Source organism: Bombus terrestris, chromosome 1 (assembly GCF_910591885.1).
Source record: "Bombus terrestris chromosome 1, iyBomTerr1.2, whole genome shotgun sequence".
NCBI classification, from domain to species: domain Eukaryota; kingdom Metazoa; phylum Arthropoda; class Insecta; order Hymenoptera; family Apidae; genus Bombus; species Bombus terrestris.
In genome coordinates this window covers 3,935,111-3,957,900 of record NC_063269.1, presented here as the reverse complement: position 1 = coordinate 3,957,900, position 22,790 = coordinate 3,935,111, and the positions used below count along the sequence as shown (strand labels likewise).

The following is a 22,790-nucleotide window of genomic DNA, read 5'->3' as shown; positions in this document are numbered from 1 at the left end:
CCTGCACTTGTTCCGTTCAATTTTTATTCCATAGAAATCCCAGCAGCAATAATTTTAATTGGACGATGGATATCGTTGTACCAACAAGAGGAACAACAAGCTACAATTCATCCGGAAAATTGTTACTTCACCCTGGCCGTTAAACGCGCTTTAGAGCCTGAAATTAAGAATTCAAAAGAACGAGAGACCACGTTCTTCTCGGAACGACTTCTTTTGTTTCAGTTCGAGATCAGCGGCCGTGAAAACTCTCAGCCACGTTTTCCACCCTCGTTTTGAACACGTTGCTCGGATCCATTGGCATCGCTTATTACGCAGAGAACAAAGTCCTCGTCGACCGTAAACCTTCTCTCATTTAATTCGCTGGCAATATGTGTTTTTACCAGCGGACGAGCATTTGATCGGTCGTAAGCTTGCGTCTCTCGGCCGTCGAACCGAACGAGAAGGAATGGAGCACAGGTCCTCGGTTAAATCGCCCGATTCTGTCTTTATGGGTAGCCTTAAAGCGGACGCGCGAACAGGATTGATAGTAGCTACTAGTCGGACTGATTCAAGGCATGCCACGTTGAGCGGCGACGACCACATGTTCGAGAGCTGTTAGAACGTTACTGCGCTTAGGAATCACTGTTCCCGATGCGACCGCTCGTGTAGACCGTTCTTTATCGCTTATTGATTCCCCCATGACTAACGACGCCTATAGAAAAATCTCACTTCCTCGATCCCTCTCCCTCGTCTATGTGTTCCTCGTACCTCGGACAGATCAAATATTTTAAACCTTTCTTTTTCTAACAGAACGCCCCCCCCCTTGGATGTTAGAAAACGCGGTCTAATCGTTAGACCAACAAACGAATCAAAGAGCAAACAGAATTCCCATTAAACTCGACTGTGCCTCCGTTGTGAATCCGTGACATTTTCAAGAGTAAACCTTCGAATCAAACAAATTCCAACAACGACACGTCCACCCACCATCGCCACCATCCTTATCCTCGACAAACAGTAACAACAACGAGACCAGACTTTGGTCTCGGGTGGCCAGGCTCCAGCCCATCCTCGATCATCCCTCGAGTAAACGTCTTGGATCGGTTGCAGCAACCTCTAACTCCACGAGAAACGATTCCACGGCGAAAAAAGAAGCTCACGTATCGATAACGCGACGCTGCACAGGGGGCGTGTCGTATTCGCGGGGTATAAACCGGTGAATGAGGGAGGGAGCGAGAACGGTGGAAGTCTTGGAGAAACAGCCCCTGCGAGAAAGAGACGATAAAGAGAGGACAGAGGGAGACTTTGAGCTTCACTGACCCGTGTAACGTCCGGACGGCCTCCTCTATCTGTACTTTACAATCGAGGGTTTTATTGAAATCTCACCGTTCCCTATATAAACTCTAACAGACATTTTTATCTGCTGGATAAATTTCCCTGGGTCGCCCTCCACGAACTTGCCCGAAAGAACACCCATCCACCCGCGTCGTAGTCTGGCCATCCTCTAGTTCGCTCTCCCTCTTTCTCTTTCTTTCTCTCTTCCTCTTTTTCTCTCTGTTCCGCCGCTGGCTAGAGGACGAATTATTGGCAAGATATGAAAGGACCGGAGTTATTGGCGATAGCGAGCGAGCATACGCTTGGAAGTCGTATTGTACCGGTGGACCGCTGCGCCGCGGGCAATTTATACGACTACTTACCTTGCCGTCTCTTGATATTTTTTCAGCCGCCGTGTATGCGTTTTCTCGAATGTACCAGAGGAATGTTGATTCGATAAGGTTTAGTCAGTGGTGATTTAGATTTCTTCTGCTACGGTCCATTCGCCGAATACGACTCGGTTCTCTTAAACTCTGCCTCTGAGTTTCGATTTTTTCACGATCTTCTTACGGTTTTGAATTCTTCCATGATTCAGTCGAAACTCGTTCGTTCATGGATGATCATGAATTACGATTCACGAAGAGATTTCACGTTTATTACTTTCTGTGTTATCCTATGAAACTGTACGAACAATTTCATATAACTTCCGAGCTAATTTAATTATCGTATAGAAGCAAAAGACTGCTTCGGTCATTTGCTCGCTGAATAGCTGTAAAATAAAATACTTGATCTTCCCGATAACAATGATCCAGTTTGCACGAAGCGGGAGTTAAAGATCTCACACGTACAATAGCAGTTTTATCACGTGTAACCGAATCTCTACCGTCGCGTGCATTTTCCCAATTGCTCTTCGTTCGCTACCGATACTCTGACACAAATATTCGCTCGGTTCTCGGTGATTCGTCATCCACGGAAATGCTCACTTTCATATAATAACTTTTTACTATATGAACACCGTGCAACGTGCCAGAACTTGTGCTAATACTGAAAATACTTCTGCTAAAATTACGAATCTTGACAGTATCAAACGTTCCGTTTAAGTGGGACTGAGGGATTTATCAGTGCAGTTCCTGGAAATGAATAACGAGGAACTTGATCCGAGTTAGGGTGTACGATCGTACGTCGAAGAGAGAACGGTTGTTCCAGTTTCACAGGATGCATTTCTAAGGGTGCGCGGGTTCGATGCTTGCGGCTTATTAATAGCGACGTGGCTCGATGCACTTTCAAGAGTCCATACATCTTGGGATACGTGTTGGACGGATGGATGGCTGAATGGTCGGACAGGCGCGTTACAAAGATCGGATCACGTATTCGACGGGCTGCAGATATTACGTAAAGTCAAATGATGCGGAATATATTCGTCGTGTATCGAGATTGTTATTCGCACTTGTATGAAAATTTGTCTTTTAGCGTGCCTCTCCTTTACCTTGATTTCCATTTCTATTCGTCTTGATACACTCGTTTGCTGGATATCTGACAGGATATACAGGCTCCTCTTCTATGTCACCGGTGATGATCATTACGATTTATAAACCATTCAGTTAATAATACACCGAAGAGATCGATATGAAATAGAATTTATTTAGACTAATGCCGACATTAAATTCAAAGTGAAACCCTAATATTAATTGCCAAAGGTAAAAATAAATTTCATCTTTAGAATTCCAGAAATAGCGAGTTAATGACGCAGCGAATATTTAACTCGACGTTGGACCAAATTGATGGATAATCAAAGCCAGAGGTAAAATTTAACATGGGCATCGTATCTAAAACAAAATCGCGACTAATCGGGCTATTCGCAAGTCACGTTGATCAACTCTGTCGAATATTACAGAAACTTTGTATTCTAAATTCACCTGACAATTTGCTATTACATTTATATCATACTTTTGCGGTCAATGAATGTATGGAAGTAAGTCAATTTGTTTCTCGAGGATTGGAAATTGTTTCTGTATCTGTGTAATGAAACTAAGAAACGAAGAGGAAGTGGACGAGTGATTAGTGCAGCTTGCGAACGACTCAATTATCAAATCTTGCGATAACAAAGTCACTCTCTCGCCAATCCAGTTCCAATCAGCAAAATCTGCTATTTCGTTCGATCTACTCGGTTGATCCAGTCTAGTGGGTCGTATCGACAGAAACGTACCACGTGCCTGTCGCTATCCGAACGGAATCCATATCGATGGCGATTCCCTTAAAAGCAAATAATACCGTCAGCCGTCGGCGTCGACGCGTCCCGAAGAATTATCGTCGGCACGGATCGATCCGAGAAACGTCAACGACTTGGCGCAACGTATCGACTAAAGTGTCTTCTATCTGTTGCAGATGCAACCGGCGCCCAATGCGCCCCATCTCGTTCCGATGCAGACGGTTCTGCTACTTCGAAAGCTTCTGCTAGTGGCAATTTCGCGAACGCGCGAGCAGACGTTCCACGAACAGCTTACTGTCACTCTTCTCACGACGTCGCGTCTACCCCCTCTCGTCTACCACCCACACCGCCCAATCTCTCGTCCCTGTTCCACGATCCCTTTCAGCCCATTATTCGACACCTCGATTCACTTTCCCGGCGCGAAACGGACGAAGAAAATCGTTGCTGGAACCGTGCCTGATCGCATATTCGCGGCATCTGCCGAAATCTCGGATCTCCTCACGGACGCGTGCCGCGTTATAAATATCTATTCGTCGCCGTAGTAACACACCGAGAGACACGCGTGGTTATAAAATTTCCAATGGATTCGTTCGAACTGGTTTCTCGTCGTCGTGTTTCTTTCGTACGTGTCTATGAGAGCATATACGGCACTTTAGTTTTACAGTCAGATTATGATAGTAAAAAAGATATACTACGTCGATACTAAGCTAGAGGTATTAGGTTGTCCTGACAATTTTGAAAGCTCAGAAATTGGGCGGTGATTTCGAATCATTTATTATACATATGGATAAACGCGTCGACTACCGCGCGAATCTTATGCTATATTTTTACATCGTAATAATTAACTTTTGCAAAGTATTACGCTGTATTTGCGCAATTTTACTTTGGCAGTGTTATCTAGATCATTCGCGTTGTCGGAGATATTTTAGATATTATTTTACATAAGATTCGTCATACTTTAATCGTTCTGAAGAATTTAGCAACGCGGATGACCTCCCACGATCAACGTGGTAATCGTCGTGTTAGACAACGATGTAGAAAATTCAAATAAACGCGGTTCCTAGTTAGGTGTCAAATAGAAAAATAAAGATACAAATACATGATTTAAAAAGTGTCAAAAAATCGCTAATTGAAAGAGTCGCCGTTTGTCAACCAAACGGAGTTGGAATAAAAAGCGTCGATTTTTGCTCGGAATACTGTATCTTGCTGTAATTGAAAAAGGAAAAGTTAAACGAGAAATTGATGGCGACTCGATCGGCTGGTATTTCGTTCTCTTTATCGGCGGTTCACGCCTCCATCGTCGCGCTGATATTTACGGAACAACACGCGGATCGACGCACCGCACGCGGCTTAATAATTTGATTAATTGCCAGAGATATCCTCTCTTGCGTGCGGCTCCAATCAATTCCATTAACCGGCTGTTGCACACGGCCGACAGAAAACGGGGAAGCTGCCGTTCGACGCTTGGATTTCATCGATCCTCCTTCCCAAATCGAATATCGTAGCCACCTATTCGGCTCTCTTATTTAGCGCGCGTGACCGTGTCGATTAACGACGTTCGACGACCAGTTTATTTCGCTAATTAACGCTGCTCGATTTTATGCCGCGAACTGCCCAGTCCAGGAGACAAGGGGTAGAAAGGTGGCGCGTTAAACGGTATTAAAGAAGAGAAGAAGCCCGTAGGCGATACGATACCCTTTGCTGATCTCGAGCTTTACTGCCACTTCGCACGATATAGCCGAACAATGATAAATCTAGGGGAAGTCTCGGCTTGAAACGATAACGGCGTCTTAATAATCAGACGGGGTGAAAATGATACGTCGGAGAATTGTGCTTTCCGTGGTTTCAGCCCTTGTTATTAATACTTCGTGAACAAGCTGTAATTGCATGATTGCGCTCCTATTGCCGGTTAGTTGATATTGAAACGGAGATAAGTAGCTTGACGCGCTGTTTCGGGTTCCGAATTTCGGGTTGCCAAACATAATTCTGAATAATTTTAATTCATTTTCAACTCGAAACGTTAAACATAGAAATTTCAAATTTGAGATTTCAGACCTGAACGTTTCAATTTTTCAATTTCAAATTTAACGATCGGGGAAGCATAAACCCACCGATAGACTATAATACCTTCACATCGAACGTTCCTACTTTATACGTACTACTACTTCTCTCAGCGAGAATTACTGTTTTTCAACAGCATTCGTTTCTTTCCTGCTGACAACTACTGGAAGCAGGAAGGGAAGGTGTATCAATTTTTTAAAAATTTACTTTCAATTTTCTATTATTTACACGTCGTCTTCTTGCAACGAACGAACTCGTGCAAGTAGGTCATCTGTTTCCCGAGACTTGAATATTAATGCGCTTATATGATAAGAAATTACTGAACGCTGGAGTTAATCGATTCGAGACTTCTGAGAAGCTTATATAGAAATTAATAAGGAACATTTGCTAAATCTCAGACTGTTTGTCAAACGATTGTAAATACCAATGGATTAATTATTATTCATCGTGACTTAATCTAAGAAAATTCTTTTACTGTAGCACCACTCGAATAACATCGGGCAACGAAGACCTAGAATCTAACAAGGGATATCTGCAAAATTAGATTAGAAATACGACGGGCAAGGGAGAATCGAGGGAATAAGTCCGAACGATTTCGCGGAAAAAAGTAGGTATAGAAGCGAGCAGAGCATGTGGATATAATGGGGGTGATTTGAGCTTCGCTCGGGAGGGCTCAAGTAGGTCTGAGAGGTCGGTAATCTCTTTTTTTTTTTTTTTACATCCATTCGCCGTGATTAGAGCCGCTGCTTTTACAGGCTATATTTTACAGTCCTATCCCTTGTATTTATCGCTGATGCTCTTAACCTGCCGGGTGAAACCACGTGACGCGGAACAACCGATTCGAAAGCGTCTGTTTGACCGCGACGAGAGGCGATGTTTCAGCTTACGTTTTGGAAGCCGCTTGGAGAGCCTCTTGCCAACAAGTCGCCCATGAGTCATCGACATTAGGTGGGTGTCTAGAGGCGTGATAGAGTATCGATGACTCATTAACAAAGCGGTTCTCAGTCGGCGTTCTACGAGAATTCTACGGTTATACGCGGCTACAGACAAACGCCCTATCGAATCAATCAAATTGTATTATGGCTAAAATGTCGTGCACTTTTTATCAACGACTCGTGAAAGTATTTGAACACACCATAGAAAATGTACATAATGTGTAAATTATATGAAACATTGAAAGATTTCATTGGTGTTGTAAGAAGACGCGACCATCGTGATTATGTTATATTATTGACAACATTTCGAACACATTGGTAAAATAGCTTGGAGGATCACCGTATAAAATGTAATTATGTAGATCGAAGTCTATAAGATTCAGGAAAGAACTTTTCGTACTGACGTTTGAATCAAATATTGACAGTTTTATATTGATAAAATGAAAGGGGTCGACTTTTTCTTCGGAGTCACCACGTCGAAGATCCATTACGATCTAACAATAAGTCTTGGGTCTTGAAACACGATCGCTTGGCGTAAGAATCGATGAGGATGCCTCGTTGTAAGGTAAATATTACAGCGCTATCGATGCCCTCATTTTGTTTGAAATTTTAACGATTTTATAAGAAAGGATCGTAATTAATAAGGAAACGCGTAATGAGTCGAAAGCATATCGGGAATCTTCCATTTCCTCGAACAGCGTCGAAAGTCAGGTTAAACGAATGAACCTATCTACCAATCGATTGATTGCACTTTGAATTTTTCAGTAATTACCGCGTTCACCTCGGGTAAACGTATTTCCTTCTGCTCCAGAATTCGGTCACGAGCGATCGCTTCTAATCGATATTTTCCCTCCCGAGGCAACCCTTATCGTTCTCCTTCCTCCGCCGTTTAGTACCAATCGGTAATTTCATAATGGTGATTCGATAATAATCGAACGCGTTATCCAGCTCGAATACCGTACCACGAAATCGGATACATTATCGTTCCAATTTTTTTCCTGTCGCGTGACGCCAACACATGGAACAATTTTGTTTACCTCGAACAATATTACAACGCTATTCGTAAATCAACGTATCGAAATAGAATAAAAATAGAACGTCGTTTTTTCCATCAGCGAAGTGCTCTCTATATTTTCGTTTCTTTTTTCTTTCTTTCTCTTTTTTCTTTTCTCTTTTTTCTTTTTTTAACAGCACAGTGGATATACACGTAGGCATATAGCCACGTACAACATTGAAAATCGAACGACGCGAAGTATAAAGACTCTCGAATTTTTCTGCTGTCAGATTTTCAACGTTCCTTCCCACTCTTTCATTCTACAGCCCATTTCCCACGATTTTTCACTCCCTTTATCGTAATAAGCGACGCCAAAGTGCGATGGGACGCGTGTCAAATAATATTCGCCGGATTTCCGATACCGGATCGACGGTTCCGTGCACTCTAAATCGCAATAATTAATGTCGCGTTTGTTAATTTACGATATTATAACGCAACGTCGAAGCTTGGTCGGTGGCGCACGTGTGTACAATACGTACAGGAAGTCGACTAAGTGATAGTTTGTAGTTTCGCTGAATAACAAGGGAGTTTGCGAACGATCCATCAACGAGCAACTTTGAAACACCGATCCGTTTATTTTATAATGATCAAACACAATGGCTGTGTGCGATTTGTACAGTTCGATGCCTGCGCGATTACTTATTTGATCGTGTCGACGCTCTTCCGCTGTTTAAATATTTAGCCAAACTCGTCGTGGTAGAAACAACGCGATTACTACCATTCTCCTCCTTCAACCTTCGCTTCTCTTCACGACTCAACGATTGTGCTGATATATCGTAAAAAAGCTCTTCGTACGGGATAATTAATCAACGATGTAATATCAGCAAATTGACAAACTGCAAGTTGTAGGTGATAGACTGCTGTTGTATCAACGGTTTTGCTAATTTTACAATATTTAATTAAATAACCGAGTCCATTGACTTGTAAAATTTATTCTTCCAGAACTTTCCTTTATCCTTACCATTAAGTAATTTAAGATACTCGTAATTTATCAGGTGTAAAACTTGGAGATATTAGTAATACTAGCTGGATTACGCTGATCCAGATGATCGTTAAATTTCAAACGATACAATTTTGAAGATTTCGTCGAATTTTAACTGAATTTCGAACGATCCAATTGCAATGCTGCTGAACTTTTGCATTCATCGATCGGCCATTTAATCCAAAAACCTGTTCACTTCGATATTCCCTCCCTATCGAACCCTGTCAGCTATCCCAAGTGAAACAGCGACTCTTTGCAAAGCGGCGAGCGAATAAAACTGACTTGCACCGTAGAACCTCCTTAACCAGCGAAATCGAAGAAAGTTGGGAGCAATCCGATCTTATACTCGCAGTTACCGTTTCATCTGCCGAAAATTTCGCCGGGGGTCGCCACGCTCGACTTTACGACGAGAACTTTATCGAGCAACTTCCGGTTCGTTGGAAACGAACGAAATGGCGGCGCGAGAACCATCAAGTCGATTCCCGAGTACTTTTACAGTGTCAAACCGACTAATGTCCGCCCTCAGGACGCTCGAATTCATCCGTGACTATCTGTTTTCACCATCTATCGGTATTCTCGTCCGATTTATCGTGACTCGATCGCGCATCGAACGAGATCCACGCGGTTTGTCAGCGATGAAGATGGCGAGACGCGAGAAGTTCGATCGATTTTCGATCGATATTCCACGACGGGGCTGTTTGCGGTTCTTAACGCGCGTTCTGCGTCTGACAGATTACTCCGCAGGGACTCTTCCTGTTCTTTATTCGGAAAGGGCAAGTTCGATGACGATGCTCTCCCCGATCGGACCAGAAGTTTCCGCGGTGACGGGATAAGAATCGAAGTTAGTTCGACGCGGGGGACCGGGCATCTTGCAAAGTTAGATTCAGCAAGAAAGAGGGCTGTACCGATGAGAAAAATAATTCCGACGGATTAATCCAATTTGAAGATTTAAGCGTGCATATTAATCAGCGTATTTTGGAACCTTAAGTTTCAACCTTAAGTTTCCAAAGCTTCGAAACGTAAGTTCGTCTTACTTCGTGAGAACTTAGCTCGTGAAAATTTGTTCGCTCTGTCTCCTGCTCCATGTCCCTGGTATCATCCACGGGCTGTCACGAATACCAGACAAAGAATAATCGTGACAGCTTGGTCTTCGTGGATCGCGTCTACGTGCTTCTTACTTTGCACGCTACATTTCCGAATGTACTTGGCCAAATTGCGCGATGTTTCATCCGTGAACAATCCGTTGGCTCTGGTATTAACAGGGTCTAACCGTTCGAGTTTGTTGACGCAACTACCTGCAGGCGAAACTTAATCGAACGTGTTCAGACCGTGGTACGGGGGATGCTTGCTTGGTTCGGGGCGGAAAGAAACTCGGAGGAAGAGAGCGCACGCGGACCTCGTTATTTCTTTTGCGAGCGTTTTTTGTGTTTCGCCCCGGAGCAACTACGCTTTTGTTACGATGACAATAATCGAGGGGCAATTCCGTCGCGTCTCTGCATGGAAAAAGTTAGTCCGAGGAATCGTGCAACAAATAACGATCGCGAGAAAAGGGATTCTTCGAACGTATCGGATCCCGTAAGAACGATGATCTACAGTGAAGTTTAAACGACAAAAATTTCGAAATTTTCTACAGTACGATTCAATAGAAAAAAAAGTGTGTTTATTTGTTGAAAGCTTAAAGAAACCTGATTATAAATGCGTCAACGCGAAAATCTATTAAGGGAAAAGATTTAAACAAAGCTGGCGAATTTATCCCGATGGAAAACGAAGTGACTTAGTTTCGCGATACTTCGGCCGGTTTTTGTTACAAACGCGCTCGCTGTTAATATTCCGCGTCAAAGCTGGCCAATCCATGACACGCGAAACTCTAAAAAACAACAGAGGGAAAATTTATATACTGGATTTTCTGGTCTCAAAAGGTTGCCGTCCACCAGCGGCTTGTCAAACAAATTTAACAGTTTAGAACGTCCCGAAACTTGTTATCTTTTTATTTTGTTTCTATGTCAATTTGTCGATTCGAAACGTTGAAGATTATACTGTCACGATGTCAAACGACCGTGGCTTTTTTCCCCGTTTTCTGCTTCTTCCGTAAATTCTATATGGAGAAATTTTATATGCCGATATACAGGATGAGCCAGTAAAAATTACCACTTTAAATAACTCGTTATCTATTGACTCTATAAAAGAATGTTCGAAGTGACATTTTATTTATTTATTTTATTTAAGAAACCTCGTCAGGCGGGAACATTTTATTTCTTTTCAATAAATTATACTTTTTGAGAGATTGAACTAACCGAGATTTTTGAATGGCACGATATATTATTTATAACGTTAGTCGATCTAACTAGACGTTTTCTGCAAAAGAGTATTAACCTATTTATAGCGGCAAACTTCAGCAGGTATTTTAACTTTAATTTGTTAATTTATCGTATGAAAAGCAAAGACCACATAAACATTGTCTTTTCTTGTCCTCCAGACATTAAAAAGTTACGAATTAACAAGTTAACAATTCAACACATGCAGTGGCTACAGAAAGCATTTTTGTATATCATTATTTCCCAAGAAAATACATCCTTCTTTATCAAATTTTATATATTTTACTGCTAGAGTATCTAATGTTACTTCTAGATTAGATGTAGTTAATTAATTGGTATGTCAGTGCTATAACGAGTACAGTGGATTCCAATACATCTGAATACACAAATTCGATTCGTCACTCGTCTCCACTGATATGGCCACTCGATTTACGGTTTGCGAAACGTAGTTCGTTACTTTGAAGAATGCATATAATGAATGAATAGCACGATCAACGACGAGTCACGACGACAAAATAGAAGATATCCAGCTACTCATCCGCGCTGATTGCGCGTTGCTTTCAGACACACGCGAAACCGAATAAGTTTCATGGGTCAATCGTAATTTCCAACAGAATTCGAATCCGTCTCACGCAACCATCGTTTCAATTTATGGATACGATTTCGTAACGATTCTCCGCCCTTTTTTTTTTTTTTTTTTTTAATTAACGAACACAACGACGGTTAATCGACTGGTAAAAAAAAAAAAAAAAATGGAAAGCAGTTACGTCAATTCGTTTCACGTGGAGGACGTACGTTTACGCCCCATGTAATTTTTCGATTATCCAGCGATGTTATTGCATCGCATTGTGCCGACGTTGGAAACACTCCCATCGAGTGATTCCTTTGAATAGAATGCACGCGGCACTCTTGGCTGTTAGCGAGTCCGACATAACAGCTGCTTCGCGGTTTTCAATCGCTATCGAACGGAAGTTGTTATCGCGTGTCGGTTAACCTTGAGGACAATGCGAACATTGTCAAACAAATTTGACACCGAAAAGTGTCATTCGCTTTTAATAAACGAGATTCAGAACGTATAATTAACTGCTAGTAACGATTGTCAGTTTTGATTGTTTAACGTACGATGATGTGGGTATTCCCGAGTGTACGTGCAATTTTGCAAGCGACACCTTCTCCTACATTGTACCACCTGCGTTACGAAACAGGTATTATACAATACAGTATTATACAATACTTACGAACCCTTTGTTCTTCTTAATGAGATGTACACAGATAGCATACTTTGTTTAGACATAATTGTTCATCGTGATATTTCTTTCAGACGAAGTATCTTTTTACCGCTTATTTAAAATATTTACACAGCTGCTTGGATACGTTCAACGTTCCAGAAACGTATAGAAGACATGTTGTATCTACTAATAGTATGCTGAACTATATCTGTTCGATAAACGAATAAGAACGTCGAATATTTTAGTTACAACAAAACGATCGTTTCGCGTTATAATCGTTGGAACATTTGCCCAGCAGCAAAGTTATCGAGTAGAGCGTTCTAGAACGAGAAACAGAAAAAGTAGACATCCTTCGCGATCTTAGAGAAACACTGGTTGCCGCAAGAACAGTTATAATTACCGCACTTACCGCAAAGACGTCTATCCGTCTAGGCAGTTTAGCATTGTACTTCGACCGACACTACTTCTCGCATTCTTCTCGTTCCTAGTCTTGTTCACATCAAGTAACACGTCGTCCGTGCTATCTGGAAATACGAATTTGCTTTCTCCTAATAACTCACAAATGCGTTACAAACACGACCAATGCTGGCTGATGGAATTCGCAAGTCTAAAAGTGCTCAAACTCACAGTTTTGAAATATTAAGAATTTCAATACCGAGATGTTTAGTCTTTAAATCTTTAGATTACTCTAAGATGATTGTGATAAATTTGAAAAATTGGAAGGTTTTGCATTAAAAACGTCTATTTCAATGACATAAACGATATATATTTAACAGACATACTATAAAACGCAGGAAGAATTTTTAGATTTCGAAAGAACGGAATGTTTTCGAATAATCGATGAGCTCGCCAACGCTGACTAACGTGTATTTCACAATCCTGAATCTCTGTGATCGTTTAACACGGGGCCTACGCTGATGACATATCTGTCCATTGAAATGATAGAAGGTAACAGGAAGAAAATACACGAAACATTAAATCATTACTCGGATGATTGATAAAAGAACTTGAACCGGTGAAACGAAAAGAGGAGACGACAATTTCGTTGACCATTTTTGTCCCTAACGGCACTACAAAACCACGCGATGTCACAATAAAAAGTTGTACGTCACAGTGACGTTGAAATAGCTTTCGTAAAAGTGGTTAACCAATGGTCTATTGTACGAGTTTTCCAGTTCCACAAAAACGTACCACAGGCATGCGCTTCTTCACGTCCACTGGTCCCAAGCATCGAGTTCCATTCCGTGAGAGAACGTGGCATCCAAGTCTATCAAGCTCGTGTATTTTCTATCACGATCGTGAAAAATATCGTTCACGATATTCATCGTCTAACACGTTGTTCGTCAATAATATATTCTTTATTCTACCATTTTCCTTACAAAAGTAGAATCACCTTTGGCGTTACAGGAAAGACATACATACGATCAGTGACCCCTTTATTTTCTTACAATAGTTGGTCAATGATATGTAAATCATACGAATACTCGATTAAATTTATACATCGCTGGCAGAAATTTCCACTTGAATAGCCTATAAACGTTATGATATAAAATTCTAGCAAGCTGTTTCGTGTTCGCGTAGAATTTCAAACATCGTAATTAATGTTATTACGAAATAAATTATCGGGCCGAAATTAACGCGATAGAAGAACGTAGAGAGGATTAAATGTTTCTGCTTTTCAAACTGCAGCTTTACGAACAATTTTTCCGAAGGATACCGTGAAGAACGTTGCAACTTCAACGGTACTTTCAACGGTATATTCAAAACGAATTTTCAGCCAGCTCATAATTAATCAACGGACCGTACTTGTTTACAAAGAATCCATGAATCCAGCTAACGACAATTTCAACGCGATTCAAATCGTTTCGTCAAAGTATTTCGCATCCATTCGCGCGAACTTCTTCGTTCAGCGATTCGAACGTCGTCTTACAAATCTTTTCAAACCGACCAACCCAACGGTCTGAAATTTCTGCAAGACCGTTGTCGAAGAAATTGCGAAAGAATACCGTTACCAGTACCGAGAATCTCGAAGACAGACGTTGTTTACGAGGCAGTGTAGCGAAGACACGCGACATTGGCGACTTTGGCGACTGAAACTTTCCAGGAAATAGCGCGAGCTTCAATTAAAACGTACAGACAGGATACGACAAAACGGAGAAGTCTTATCCGCGTTTCTCTTCGCTCGAACGAGCCATTGTCTCGTTTTCTTGATAACGGACGCGAGAATGCTTTTACGACGTCTATCGGTCGTCGTGGATCGTACGAACGAATCTACGAAAGTATTTCATTTCTCGATGACCAGTCCTTTGTTTCCGTACAATCAGGTAATAACATACACAAAATAACGTACAGGTAGTAACGTACGTCCTCTGTCCGCGAAGCTTCTTACGAGCGCGTATTAGACGCGTTGACGTTAACGATAAATAGAGTAATGCTAGAGATGCACAGATGCTCACAGTAATATGCAACTGTCCACGAAACAGTAGCGAGCCGTTTTCGTCGCTACGCGTTTTCGTCGTGACGACTGGCGTTAACAGAGTCAGTAGCGAGGCGTACGTTGCAAGTACGAACGAATGTAGCGTTATAGGATGTACGCGTTTTCCTCATCGCTCGACATTTTAACGATGAGACAAAGCTTTGTAGTGCGAACACTGTCGTAAACTTATCGTCGACTTATACAGAAACTACGCTTATGCCTCGTGAGCGGATACCAGGCCTTACTCGGCTCATGACCTAGAAATGGCAAACTCAGTCGGATAGTTGCCTTGAACGCGCCACGCGTACTCAAAAATCTGAATAAATTAGAGAATAGAATATTGTATAAAAATAATACAAATAATGCTACTAGTATTTTTAATAAATGTTAATAATACGACAGGTATAATTAATATCGATATTCTCTTGAATCGCGTCACGGTCGTAGAATTCTTCGAACGTTAAATGTTAAACAATGTCGGACAAATGTTGCGTAAGAGAAAATTGATCGAATCTTGCTCGTTGTAAAAACGATGATGCGAAACTGGTGCATTGAATATTAAAATGACATTGTCGATTTTTCATGACGTGATACGAACAGCTTTATTATTCGTTAAGACAAGGTTTTATCTTATAGGTGTATGAATGGTTTGCTAAAAATAGTCCGTCGCCTGATAAGTGATTCTAAACGAACTCTGCGAATCGAAAGGTACATCGTGTTTACGAATCACTTGAAAATACATCGTTTCCAGCCTGAGAATGCTCACAGATGGTTATACATTTCAAATGAATTAATTACAATTTTTCTCGTTGTCAGTTTCGCAGGTTAACGAATGTTTGAAAAATAATAAACTGTTCATTTTAAAACGGCAAAACGTTCAATCGTTTAATTGCCACTTCGGTAAACTCGGAATCGAAGGTAGACCAGTGCAGCAAAATAAATTATGAAAATCATCGATCTTCGAAGCACTTGTATACCGATTCGATCGGTGAATATTTATGGCAAGTAATATAACGGGAGATTCGAGCTTCGCGTTTATTCTTTAAATTATTAATGAAACATTCTAATTATGCTAAATTACGAATAATGCTGAATGACGCAGATAGATAACTGCGTTTCAAATAGATTGGTTCGGATTCATTTACGCGACTAACGCGTGTCTAACACAGAACCGGATCCGTGTCTTGTCTATCGTTCATCGATTTCGTTTTAATTGATCGAAAGTCGAGATTCTAGTTTCTTATGAATTTCGCCCTGATGGCAGACATCGTTCATCGATATTTCACATATTTCATCGTATCATTCACACTGCGCTAATTATAATACAAATCTAACGATTCGTTCCATTTATACAAGTTTTCGAAAGTACTCGAACGCTTTCAGACATCCTTCACGAATATATCGTATTACACGAAACATTAGAAAATTTCGTTAGCGGTGTTGCGTGCTTCCACTATCGTCATATGCTGGCAAAGTTTGCAACAATTCCCGGAATGTGTATAAAAATTATAAGATATTTAGTGTAATCGCATACAATTTTCAAATATCGCAGGAATGTTAAATTGTTCGTTATATTAGTAAGGCACGACATTTACAGAGATCATCTAACTACACGTTTTAGACGACTATTCACTAATCTTTTAGTAATAGTAAATGTGTATTTTCAATAAACGTAAATGTAGTTTCGATATAATCAGGATAGTCGTGTCTCATTAGAGAAATAATTGAAAATGTTTAACGTGGGACATGTAATATGGTTTTTCTATATCGTATTTAAAACGTGATATGTGTATAGAAGTGGGGCGTTGATAAAGAAACCAATAAAAAAATATACAGGTCCGTGGACATTAAAGTTATCAATGGCAAGCGTTAAAATCGCTTTTGCGAGTCTGTATATAATGTATATAACCCTGATAAAATCTTAATGCTTAAATAAATTCGACAGTCGTAAACTAAACGTATTTTACGATAATTTAAATTTGCACGGTGATATGTCAGAAATGTGCGCTAAATCAGTCTTTGAAAATAGACCCTGTAAGGTAACTGTGATTACGTAAAAATTCCTGGAGGTGACATTTCGATCGGCCGAACCAATCAGACAAAAATTTTTGCGTTCGTGACTGTTTCTGCTTATGAAGAAACTCGCAAAGATTGCATACTCCTTGTTGAACGCCATCCTCGATCTTGTAATACTTTTTCCAAGCAAAGTACTCGCTGTACTTTCGCGGATTTTTCATTAGCTTCTTTAGATAATCGGCCAAACTCTTTGGCGTGTCAAAGTCGAACACGTCTATGTAAGATCGTGGTGGAGCATAGCGGCTGTAATTGGCGCCACCATAAACGATGGGAACCACGTTGTATCTGGAAACAGAACGGAAACAATGCTCTTTGTTAGGTTTCCTTTAGCCGTGACACCTTTTATACCTCCGCCTATTGTTGTCTCAAACAACGAGCATGTAAGGAGTAATTAAACGTGATATTAATATCAAATATATGCAATTAAACACGCGCGATAATATGAAATGTCAACGTGTGACAACAAAGTCGAAAGTACACGTGAAATTTAAGCGCTATTTATGTCAGAACTATTCAAGAACCAAAATGGTCAATTTGTAAGTTTCTTAATTTTTTCTCAATATTTACGAACATACTTAAAGAAATTAAATTTAAACACTGGTTCCCTCCTCTCATTAAATATTCCATATATATAAAATGCTTCTAAATGCTCCACGTTTATTTGCGTTCAAGTATTCGCTTCTCAGGAAACGAATGATATCAAATACTAAGATAAAGAAGAAATCAGTAATTAACCGTCTGCCTGTACTTTCCGATTTAGATTCAATGTGGTTTCTGAATGGTTCAATTAATATTGTTCCAATCGCTCGAGTCTGCACTCCCTCTTTAATCTATTCGTATCGCGCTCGTGACAGGTGCAGGTATAGAAAAAAGAGACAACGAAAGAGAAAAAAATAGAAAGTATCGTAGAGAACAAAACGTGGGGAAACGAAAAAAGGTAGAAGACGGGGCAAGCCTGTCGGGCAGGGGGAGGATGACGATCGCTCGCAGAGCATGGTCACGTGTCGAAACAATTTTATACGGATTCGTCGTTCGAAACACGAGTCCGTCAGCCGATTTGAAATCGGTCAGCGGGCGCACGGCAGGTACGAGCTGCGACTGACAATTTTATAGTCGAGATCGTCCCGCGGCCATTGTTTTACCTGAGGCTATTGTACAGCTTCTCGGTTACGTAATCGTCGCACAACGAATTCTCGAATGACAGGTAAAAAAAATAGCCAGGTTCCGCGACTCGTGCGAAGCAATCCTCGTTACGGGGACAAAACATGTTGCCGCATGCTCCATAAACGTCGACTGGTATGTGCTTGGACAGTTCGTTCACGTACTCTTCCCGGCCGCTTTTTGCCACGCAGTTGCTCACGAACCAGATTATCGGCTTCGTCTTGCCTCGAATCGTCTTCGACAACGAGGCGTCCACATCGTCGCCGATCGTTCGGTCACCTGTGCAAACGGATCGTTGCTTTGATGACACCATCGATGATTTTAACCAGCATTCTATTCGCTCTAAAGACCGCCCAAGCTCGTTCGTGTGAAATAATTTTATTCTGCGTTCATAATCGACATCTACGTCGTATCGTGACGATTAGATTTTCCCGATTGAGATTGCGCTGTATGTTTTTATCGCGAATCTCTTGAATAAACATGAATCACAGCGAACATTAAACAGATACAGCCTCGTGCAGTGTCTTGGTTGGACAAGATCGAGAGAAACAAGAAAGAAAAAAAAGAAGAGAATCAAAGGAATGACGAATAAGTACTTGTTTGTGATCTTTCTTGTAACGTGCAATTATCGAAAATTACGGGGAACGATATAGGAAAAAAGAACATGATAGAGCTGAAAAGAGCAACCAATCGTAAAAATAAACAAACGCGAAGGACAGCTAATTTGCGACGGTTAATAAAGTCATCGGCGACACTGTAATTAGTAAGATTCCGTGCAGGCTTTGTACGTTGCGCAACGCTATTACGCAAAAGAATTGTTACAGTCTGCGGCTATTTTCCGGCCTCTTGCGACTTACCAACCTCCTCTTTCCTTTGGTCACAGCGCACGCACGGATTCCCCGAGGAAAATTACGCGCTAACGATGGTATCTGATTATGGCGCGCATAACATCAACGTTGATAAGCTAACGATCGTAATTTAATTTCAACTTAATTACACGCATCAACGCGTCCCCCGTTCTCCATTCGATAACCAGTTACAACGACCTCGTTAGAGCTTTAATAATTGTATCCTATTTTTTGCTTTCGCTACGCAAGACACGTTTTCCCCGGCTGTTCCCTGGTCGCATACGAAGAAACTCGTAGCCGCAAAACGTTTTTGCCGCTCGTTTCAAGCGGCTGCGCGGCTAGGAAAGAACAGCTACCCGTGTCTCGTGTTACACCAGCAAATGGTCGTGTTCTTTGTCGTACCGAGCAAAAGCAACGAAGGGGAACCGAGATTAATTACGCACAGCGACGATTATGAAGCACGCGGGACAAGATGATGCGTTCTCCGCGAAGCAACTACCGAGGGTGAAACGATTTTCGCGCACCGTTCTCTATAGTCGAGACAACCAAATTTGATGTACGAATTTATTGCTTTGTTTTTTACTCTCTCATGTACTAACAGATCCAAACAAGAATGTATATGATTTATTACAGTATCGTTTCTTCGACTAAACAAGAAATAATTTATGTTAGAGTATCTTAGCCTTTCAAAATAGTATGCTCTTTAGATTGTAAATAAATTTCTCCTCGTTTATTATCGACAATAAAAAAACACGTGTTTTCGTATGACACAATCCGAGCAAATACTTCTTGTAACTACAGAATTATCGGATATAAAAGAATTAGATAGAAGTAGAACAGTTCGACATTCAGGTATCAAGTTTGATCGTCGCAATTATAGCAAAGGATGAACAGAACGGAAAAATGTCTCAAACAGATAATCAATATCCAAGGATTGTTTAAACAAGGCTATCTTTAGAAGCTTCAAAATTTTCTCCGTATTTCATCCACATCTTTTTCCTGATTTCATTACCTGACCCAGCGTAAAAGGCGCTCCAATTCACATTTCTGCTAGGAGCTACATTTACGTTGGTACGAGCATCCTTAACGACTGCATAAGTCCACACGATATCGCTGTCCAATCTGTATGTCATCGTGATGTTAAAGAAATCCTCGTAAAAGTAGCTAGTCATCGGCCTATTGGCCGGACTTTCCAGATTCACGAAAACGTACCACTGCCGTGGACTGCGGTCCTTTGGCAAATCTTCCAGATCAAGATCGTTCCCATGAAATAAAACTGCGTCGAAGTCTGTCAGATTCACCACGTTTCTTTTGTTAGTCGCGTAACAATTGTTCACGGGGCAATGGCGGGCGATGTAGCCTGTGCCCATGTAAAATGTCTCGTCGCTAAACATCTTGGTCCAAAATAGGATTTTCTTCGTCGCATTCGCGTATCGTAGATCCTGGTCAAAGACTTCCCTGAAGCGTAAGAAATCGTCGTCGCTCCAGTTGAAGCAGAAAGACAGAACGTACAGAGCGATCGTGAAGATCGTAAGGACGACCAAGCTGTTTTTTCCAATCACCCATAATTTCATATCGGTCATCTGTGGTTATTCGTTTTGTTTCGAATTTTGTCTCGTTGCTGAAAAAGATTGTTGCGTGATTTTCATTGACCAGATCGTTCTCATCTGTTTTTCTGTGTCTTACCGATTCGTATCGAGGTATTGTAATTTTTTAACTAACAAAAATCCTGACGTATCGTTAAGCTAGTTCCTTTTTTTTTTTTTTTGTCGTGTAGTCAAAAATACGTTTGTCACGTTCGAGATAACCAGCTGAATTGATCTTGATGAGAGTTTAAATGAAACACAACGGGCAAGAAGGAGGCTCAGTGCAACAGATTTCGATCTCTCGAGTCTTAATTCACTGTGCAAAGTATTCTAACGAACAGTTGATAAGTCATGCAGCGAATGATGAGCAAATGTATTGCCTGTGATAGTAATCCATTAAGAACGCCTGATATGCAATTCGTTATGCCACAACTATCGTAACTTTCTGAATAATTCACGACTTAGAAAAAGCACTTATAATATATTATTCAAAGGTAGTAGATCGATTATGCGCTAAAGTTATAGGTAGATTTTTCTGCGAGTCACGTAATCTAGAATGAAAATGAACGTTTTCTTTGGACTTAAAATGCTTTCAAACAATTTAAAGGAACGTAAACGTTAAATACAATGTTCCATAATCACTTGAAGAACTATGCGTGTAGATTACGATAATGAAGCTAATCGAATACGTAAAAATTACCCGACGCCTAATAGATAAACGATAAAGAAAATTAACAAAGCATTGTTCTTATGGTTTCTCCTTCTATCATTTCTTCTGCCGTGTTCTTCGTTGACACGCGCAACAGACTGATATAGACAACAACGCTACAAAGAGCAAAAGAAACAGTGCGCGATATTACCAGATTTCGTTTGATTAAAAATGGCCTCCAAAATCGTTGCCGACCTGCCTCTCTCTTGTCGATCGAAAATTCTGTAATGGACACGTGTCAAATCAAACGTATCTCTGTTCTCATTCTGTATTTTTTTTTCTTTTTTCTTTTTTAAAGAAATTTCACTAAATTTCTGTTTCTTCGAACGTCGTGAAAATTACGAACTTACGTGATTATATAAATTTTGAGGTTCCCAATGGAAACGAGTTTTCTCGCAAGCGAAATCGATCGAAAATTGAATAATTGCGCGATCGAGGCAAGTCTATGGAAATCGAAATCTTTCCGTCGGATTGCAACGAAGTTTGGCTAAAAATCTGTTGGTTCGTATGTTATGCCCAGAGCTAGAATTTTCACTATAGACACTGCACTCGCGACCTTTTTTAATCGTTCGCGATTCTTAGAAATTTCGTGCATCGAAACGCGATTGTATCGAAACGCGTCAAATGCAAAAAGGGAGACGTCCGTTTCCGGCGAAGGTTCGACGATGGAAAGAATGATAAAGCTTGTGATCGATGGTTCACCATTGCCACGACGCGTCCAACATGGAATCTGAATGTGGGACACAGGTGTTCGATGAAGGAATTTGTCGGAAATCGCCGCAGTTCGCAGTTTACTCTCTGAAAGTCTCATAAATTTCGCGTATTCGCCTCGGTTGTCCTCTCGTCCTTCGGTGTGCTCCTCGCGTTCTCATCTCGAGGAACATCCGATGTTTCGTTCCTCCTACTATATTTCAATCGTGATTCGCTAACTTCGACTATCATCGATGGTTTCTTCTTATTTTATCCTTGTATTCGGTTTTTTTTTTCTTAACTTTGACCGATAAACTTCCTTTTAAGACAAACTAAACAATCAAAAGAAAACCGAACAATCGAATGAAATCAAACGGAGACTTCGCGCAATCAAACGAGCAACATATCGACAATACAAGATAGTTGTAAAACGCAAGAGCAACAGCAACCACTATAGAAATACCACGAATCGCGCAACTACCGACTGTGTCAGCAGTTGTAAGCCGACTGGTCTAGAGTTGGTGGTGGTCAAATGCGATGTGCACGCTGTTATGTCTATGCTAGTCCCGAAGAAGGCATCGACTCTGCTAGGTGGGGGAACCATGGATGAATAGACATTCCATTATTTTTTAAACCGATTAATAGTCGTTGGTCGTATCATTGAGCCGTTGCGTTATATGTGGTATCCGTTATCGGATCGCTCTACGTATGGAAAGGTAATTCGCTATAGACATTAAAAATGTAATCATAAAAATGACTCGTTCCTGATACGAGTGTATGTACGTGTTTGAATTGATACGAGATACAGTTTTACAATTAACACTCGTACGATAAGTTAGAGTTGTTTACAGTATGTATTATGATACAGTTACTATTACGGAACGCATGTTATTTTATCGTATTAAAAAAAAGGCTATATTTTTATTTAATTATAGCTTTTTTCGCTCTTGGATTCGTATAACGCGAAATTCGTATAACATGGAACATATGTCTCGCGTTATTAGAGGTCCTACTGTATAGCCCAACATGGCTTGTTCCAGGCTGGACGGGAGTAAATAATGAAATAATGAAATAATGTAGTACCGTTGTGTATCATATCCATATGGAACTGTAACTGTAACAGGTTTGCTTGTGAGAAAGCGAAACGCTCGACGGAACACGGAAGTCAT

General features: G+C 40.8%; 2 protein-coding genes across 13 annotated transcripts in view; one reads left to right on the top strand and one right to left on the bottom strand.

Annotated features, from left to right (window-relative positions):
• Positions 1 to 22,790, top strand: part of LOC105665845 (lachesin) — a 288,009-nt gene that overhangs the window by 172,084 nt on the left and 93,135 nt on the right. The window contains exon 1 of one of the 7 annotated variants that reach the window (XM_048407787.1): positions 11,580 to 12,051. The exons of 5 other annotated variants lie outside the window; for them this stretch is intronic. In XM_048407787.1, coding sequence (XP_048263744.1) covers positions 11,970 to 12,051 — 82 coding nt within the window. In that variant the 5' untranslated portion in view covers positions 11,580 to 11,969. Of the gene's footprint in view, positions 1 to 11,579; positions 12,052 to 22,790 lie in introns of those variants that run through there. One more of the 7 variants, XM_048407771.1, reaches the window with a different exon arrangement.
• Positions 13,415 to 22,412, bottom strand: LOC100642235 (alpha-(1,3)-fucosyltransferase C). Of its 6 annotated transcripts, none has more exons than XM_048407792.1 (5): positions 21,282 to 22,412; positions 20,323 to 20,773; positions 19,649 to 20,257; positions 17,770 to 18,067; positions 13,415 to 16,912 (listed from the first exon to the last, which is right to left on the bottom strand). In XM_048407792.1, exons 3-5 carry the CDS (start codon positions 20,217 to 20,219, stop codon positions 16,564 to 16,566), a joined length of 1,218 nt encoding a protein of 405 aa, XP_048263749.1. In that variant the 5' UTR covers positions 20,220 to 20,257; positions 20,323 to 20,773; positions 21,282 to 22,412; the 3' UTR covers positions 13,415 to 16,563. The 6 variants fall into 6 exon arrangements, with proteins under 6 accessions (XP_048263749.1, XP_048263760.1, XP_048263756.1 ...); XM_048407803.1 differs by having other exon boundaries at positions 20,323 to 20,602; XM_048407799.1 differs by having other exon boundaries at positions 20,323 to 21,047; positions 21,634 to 22,412.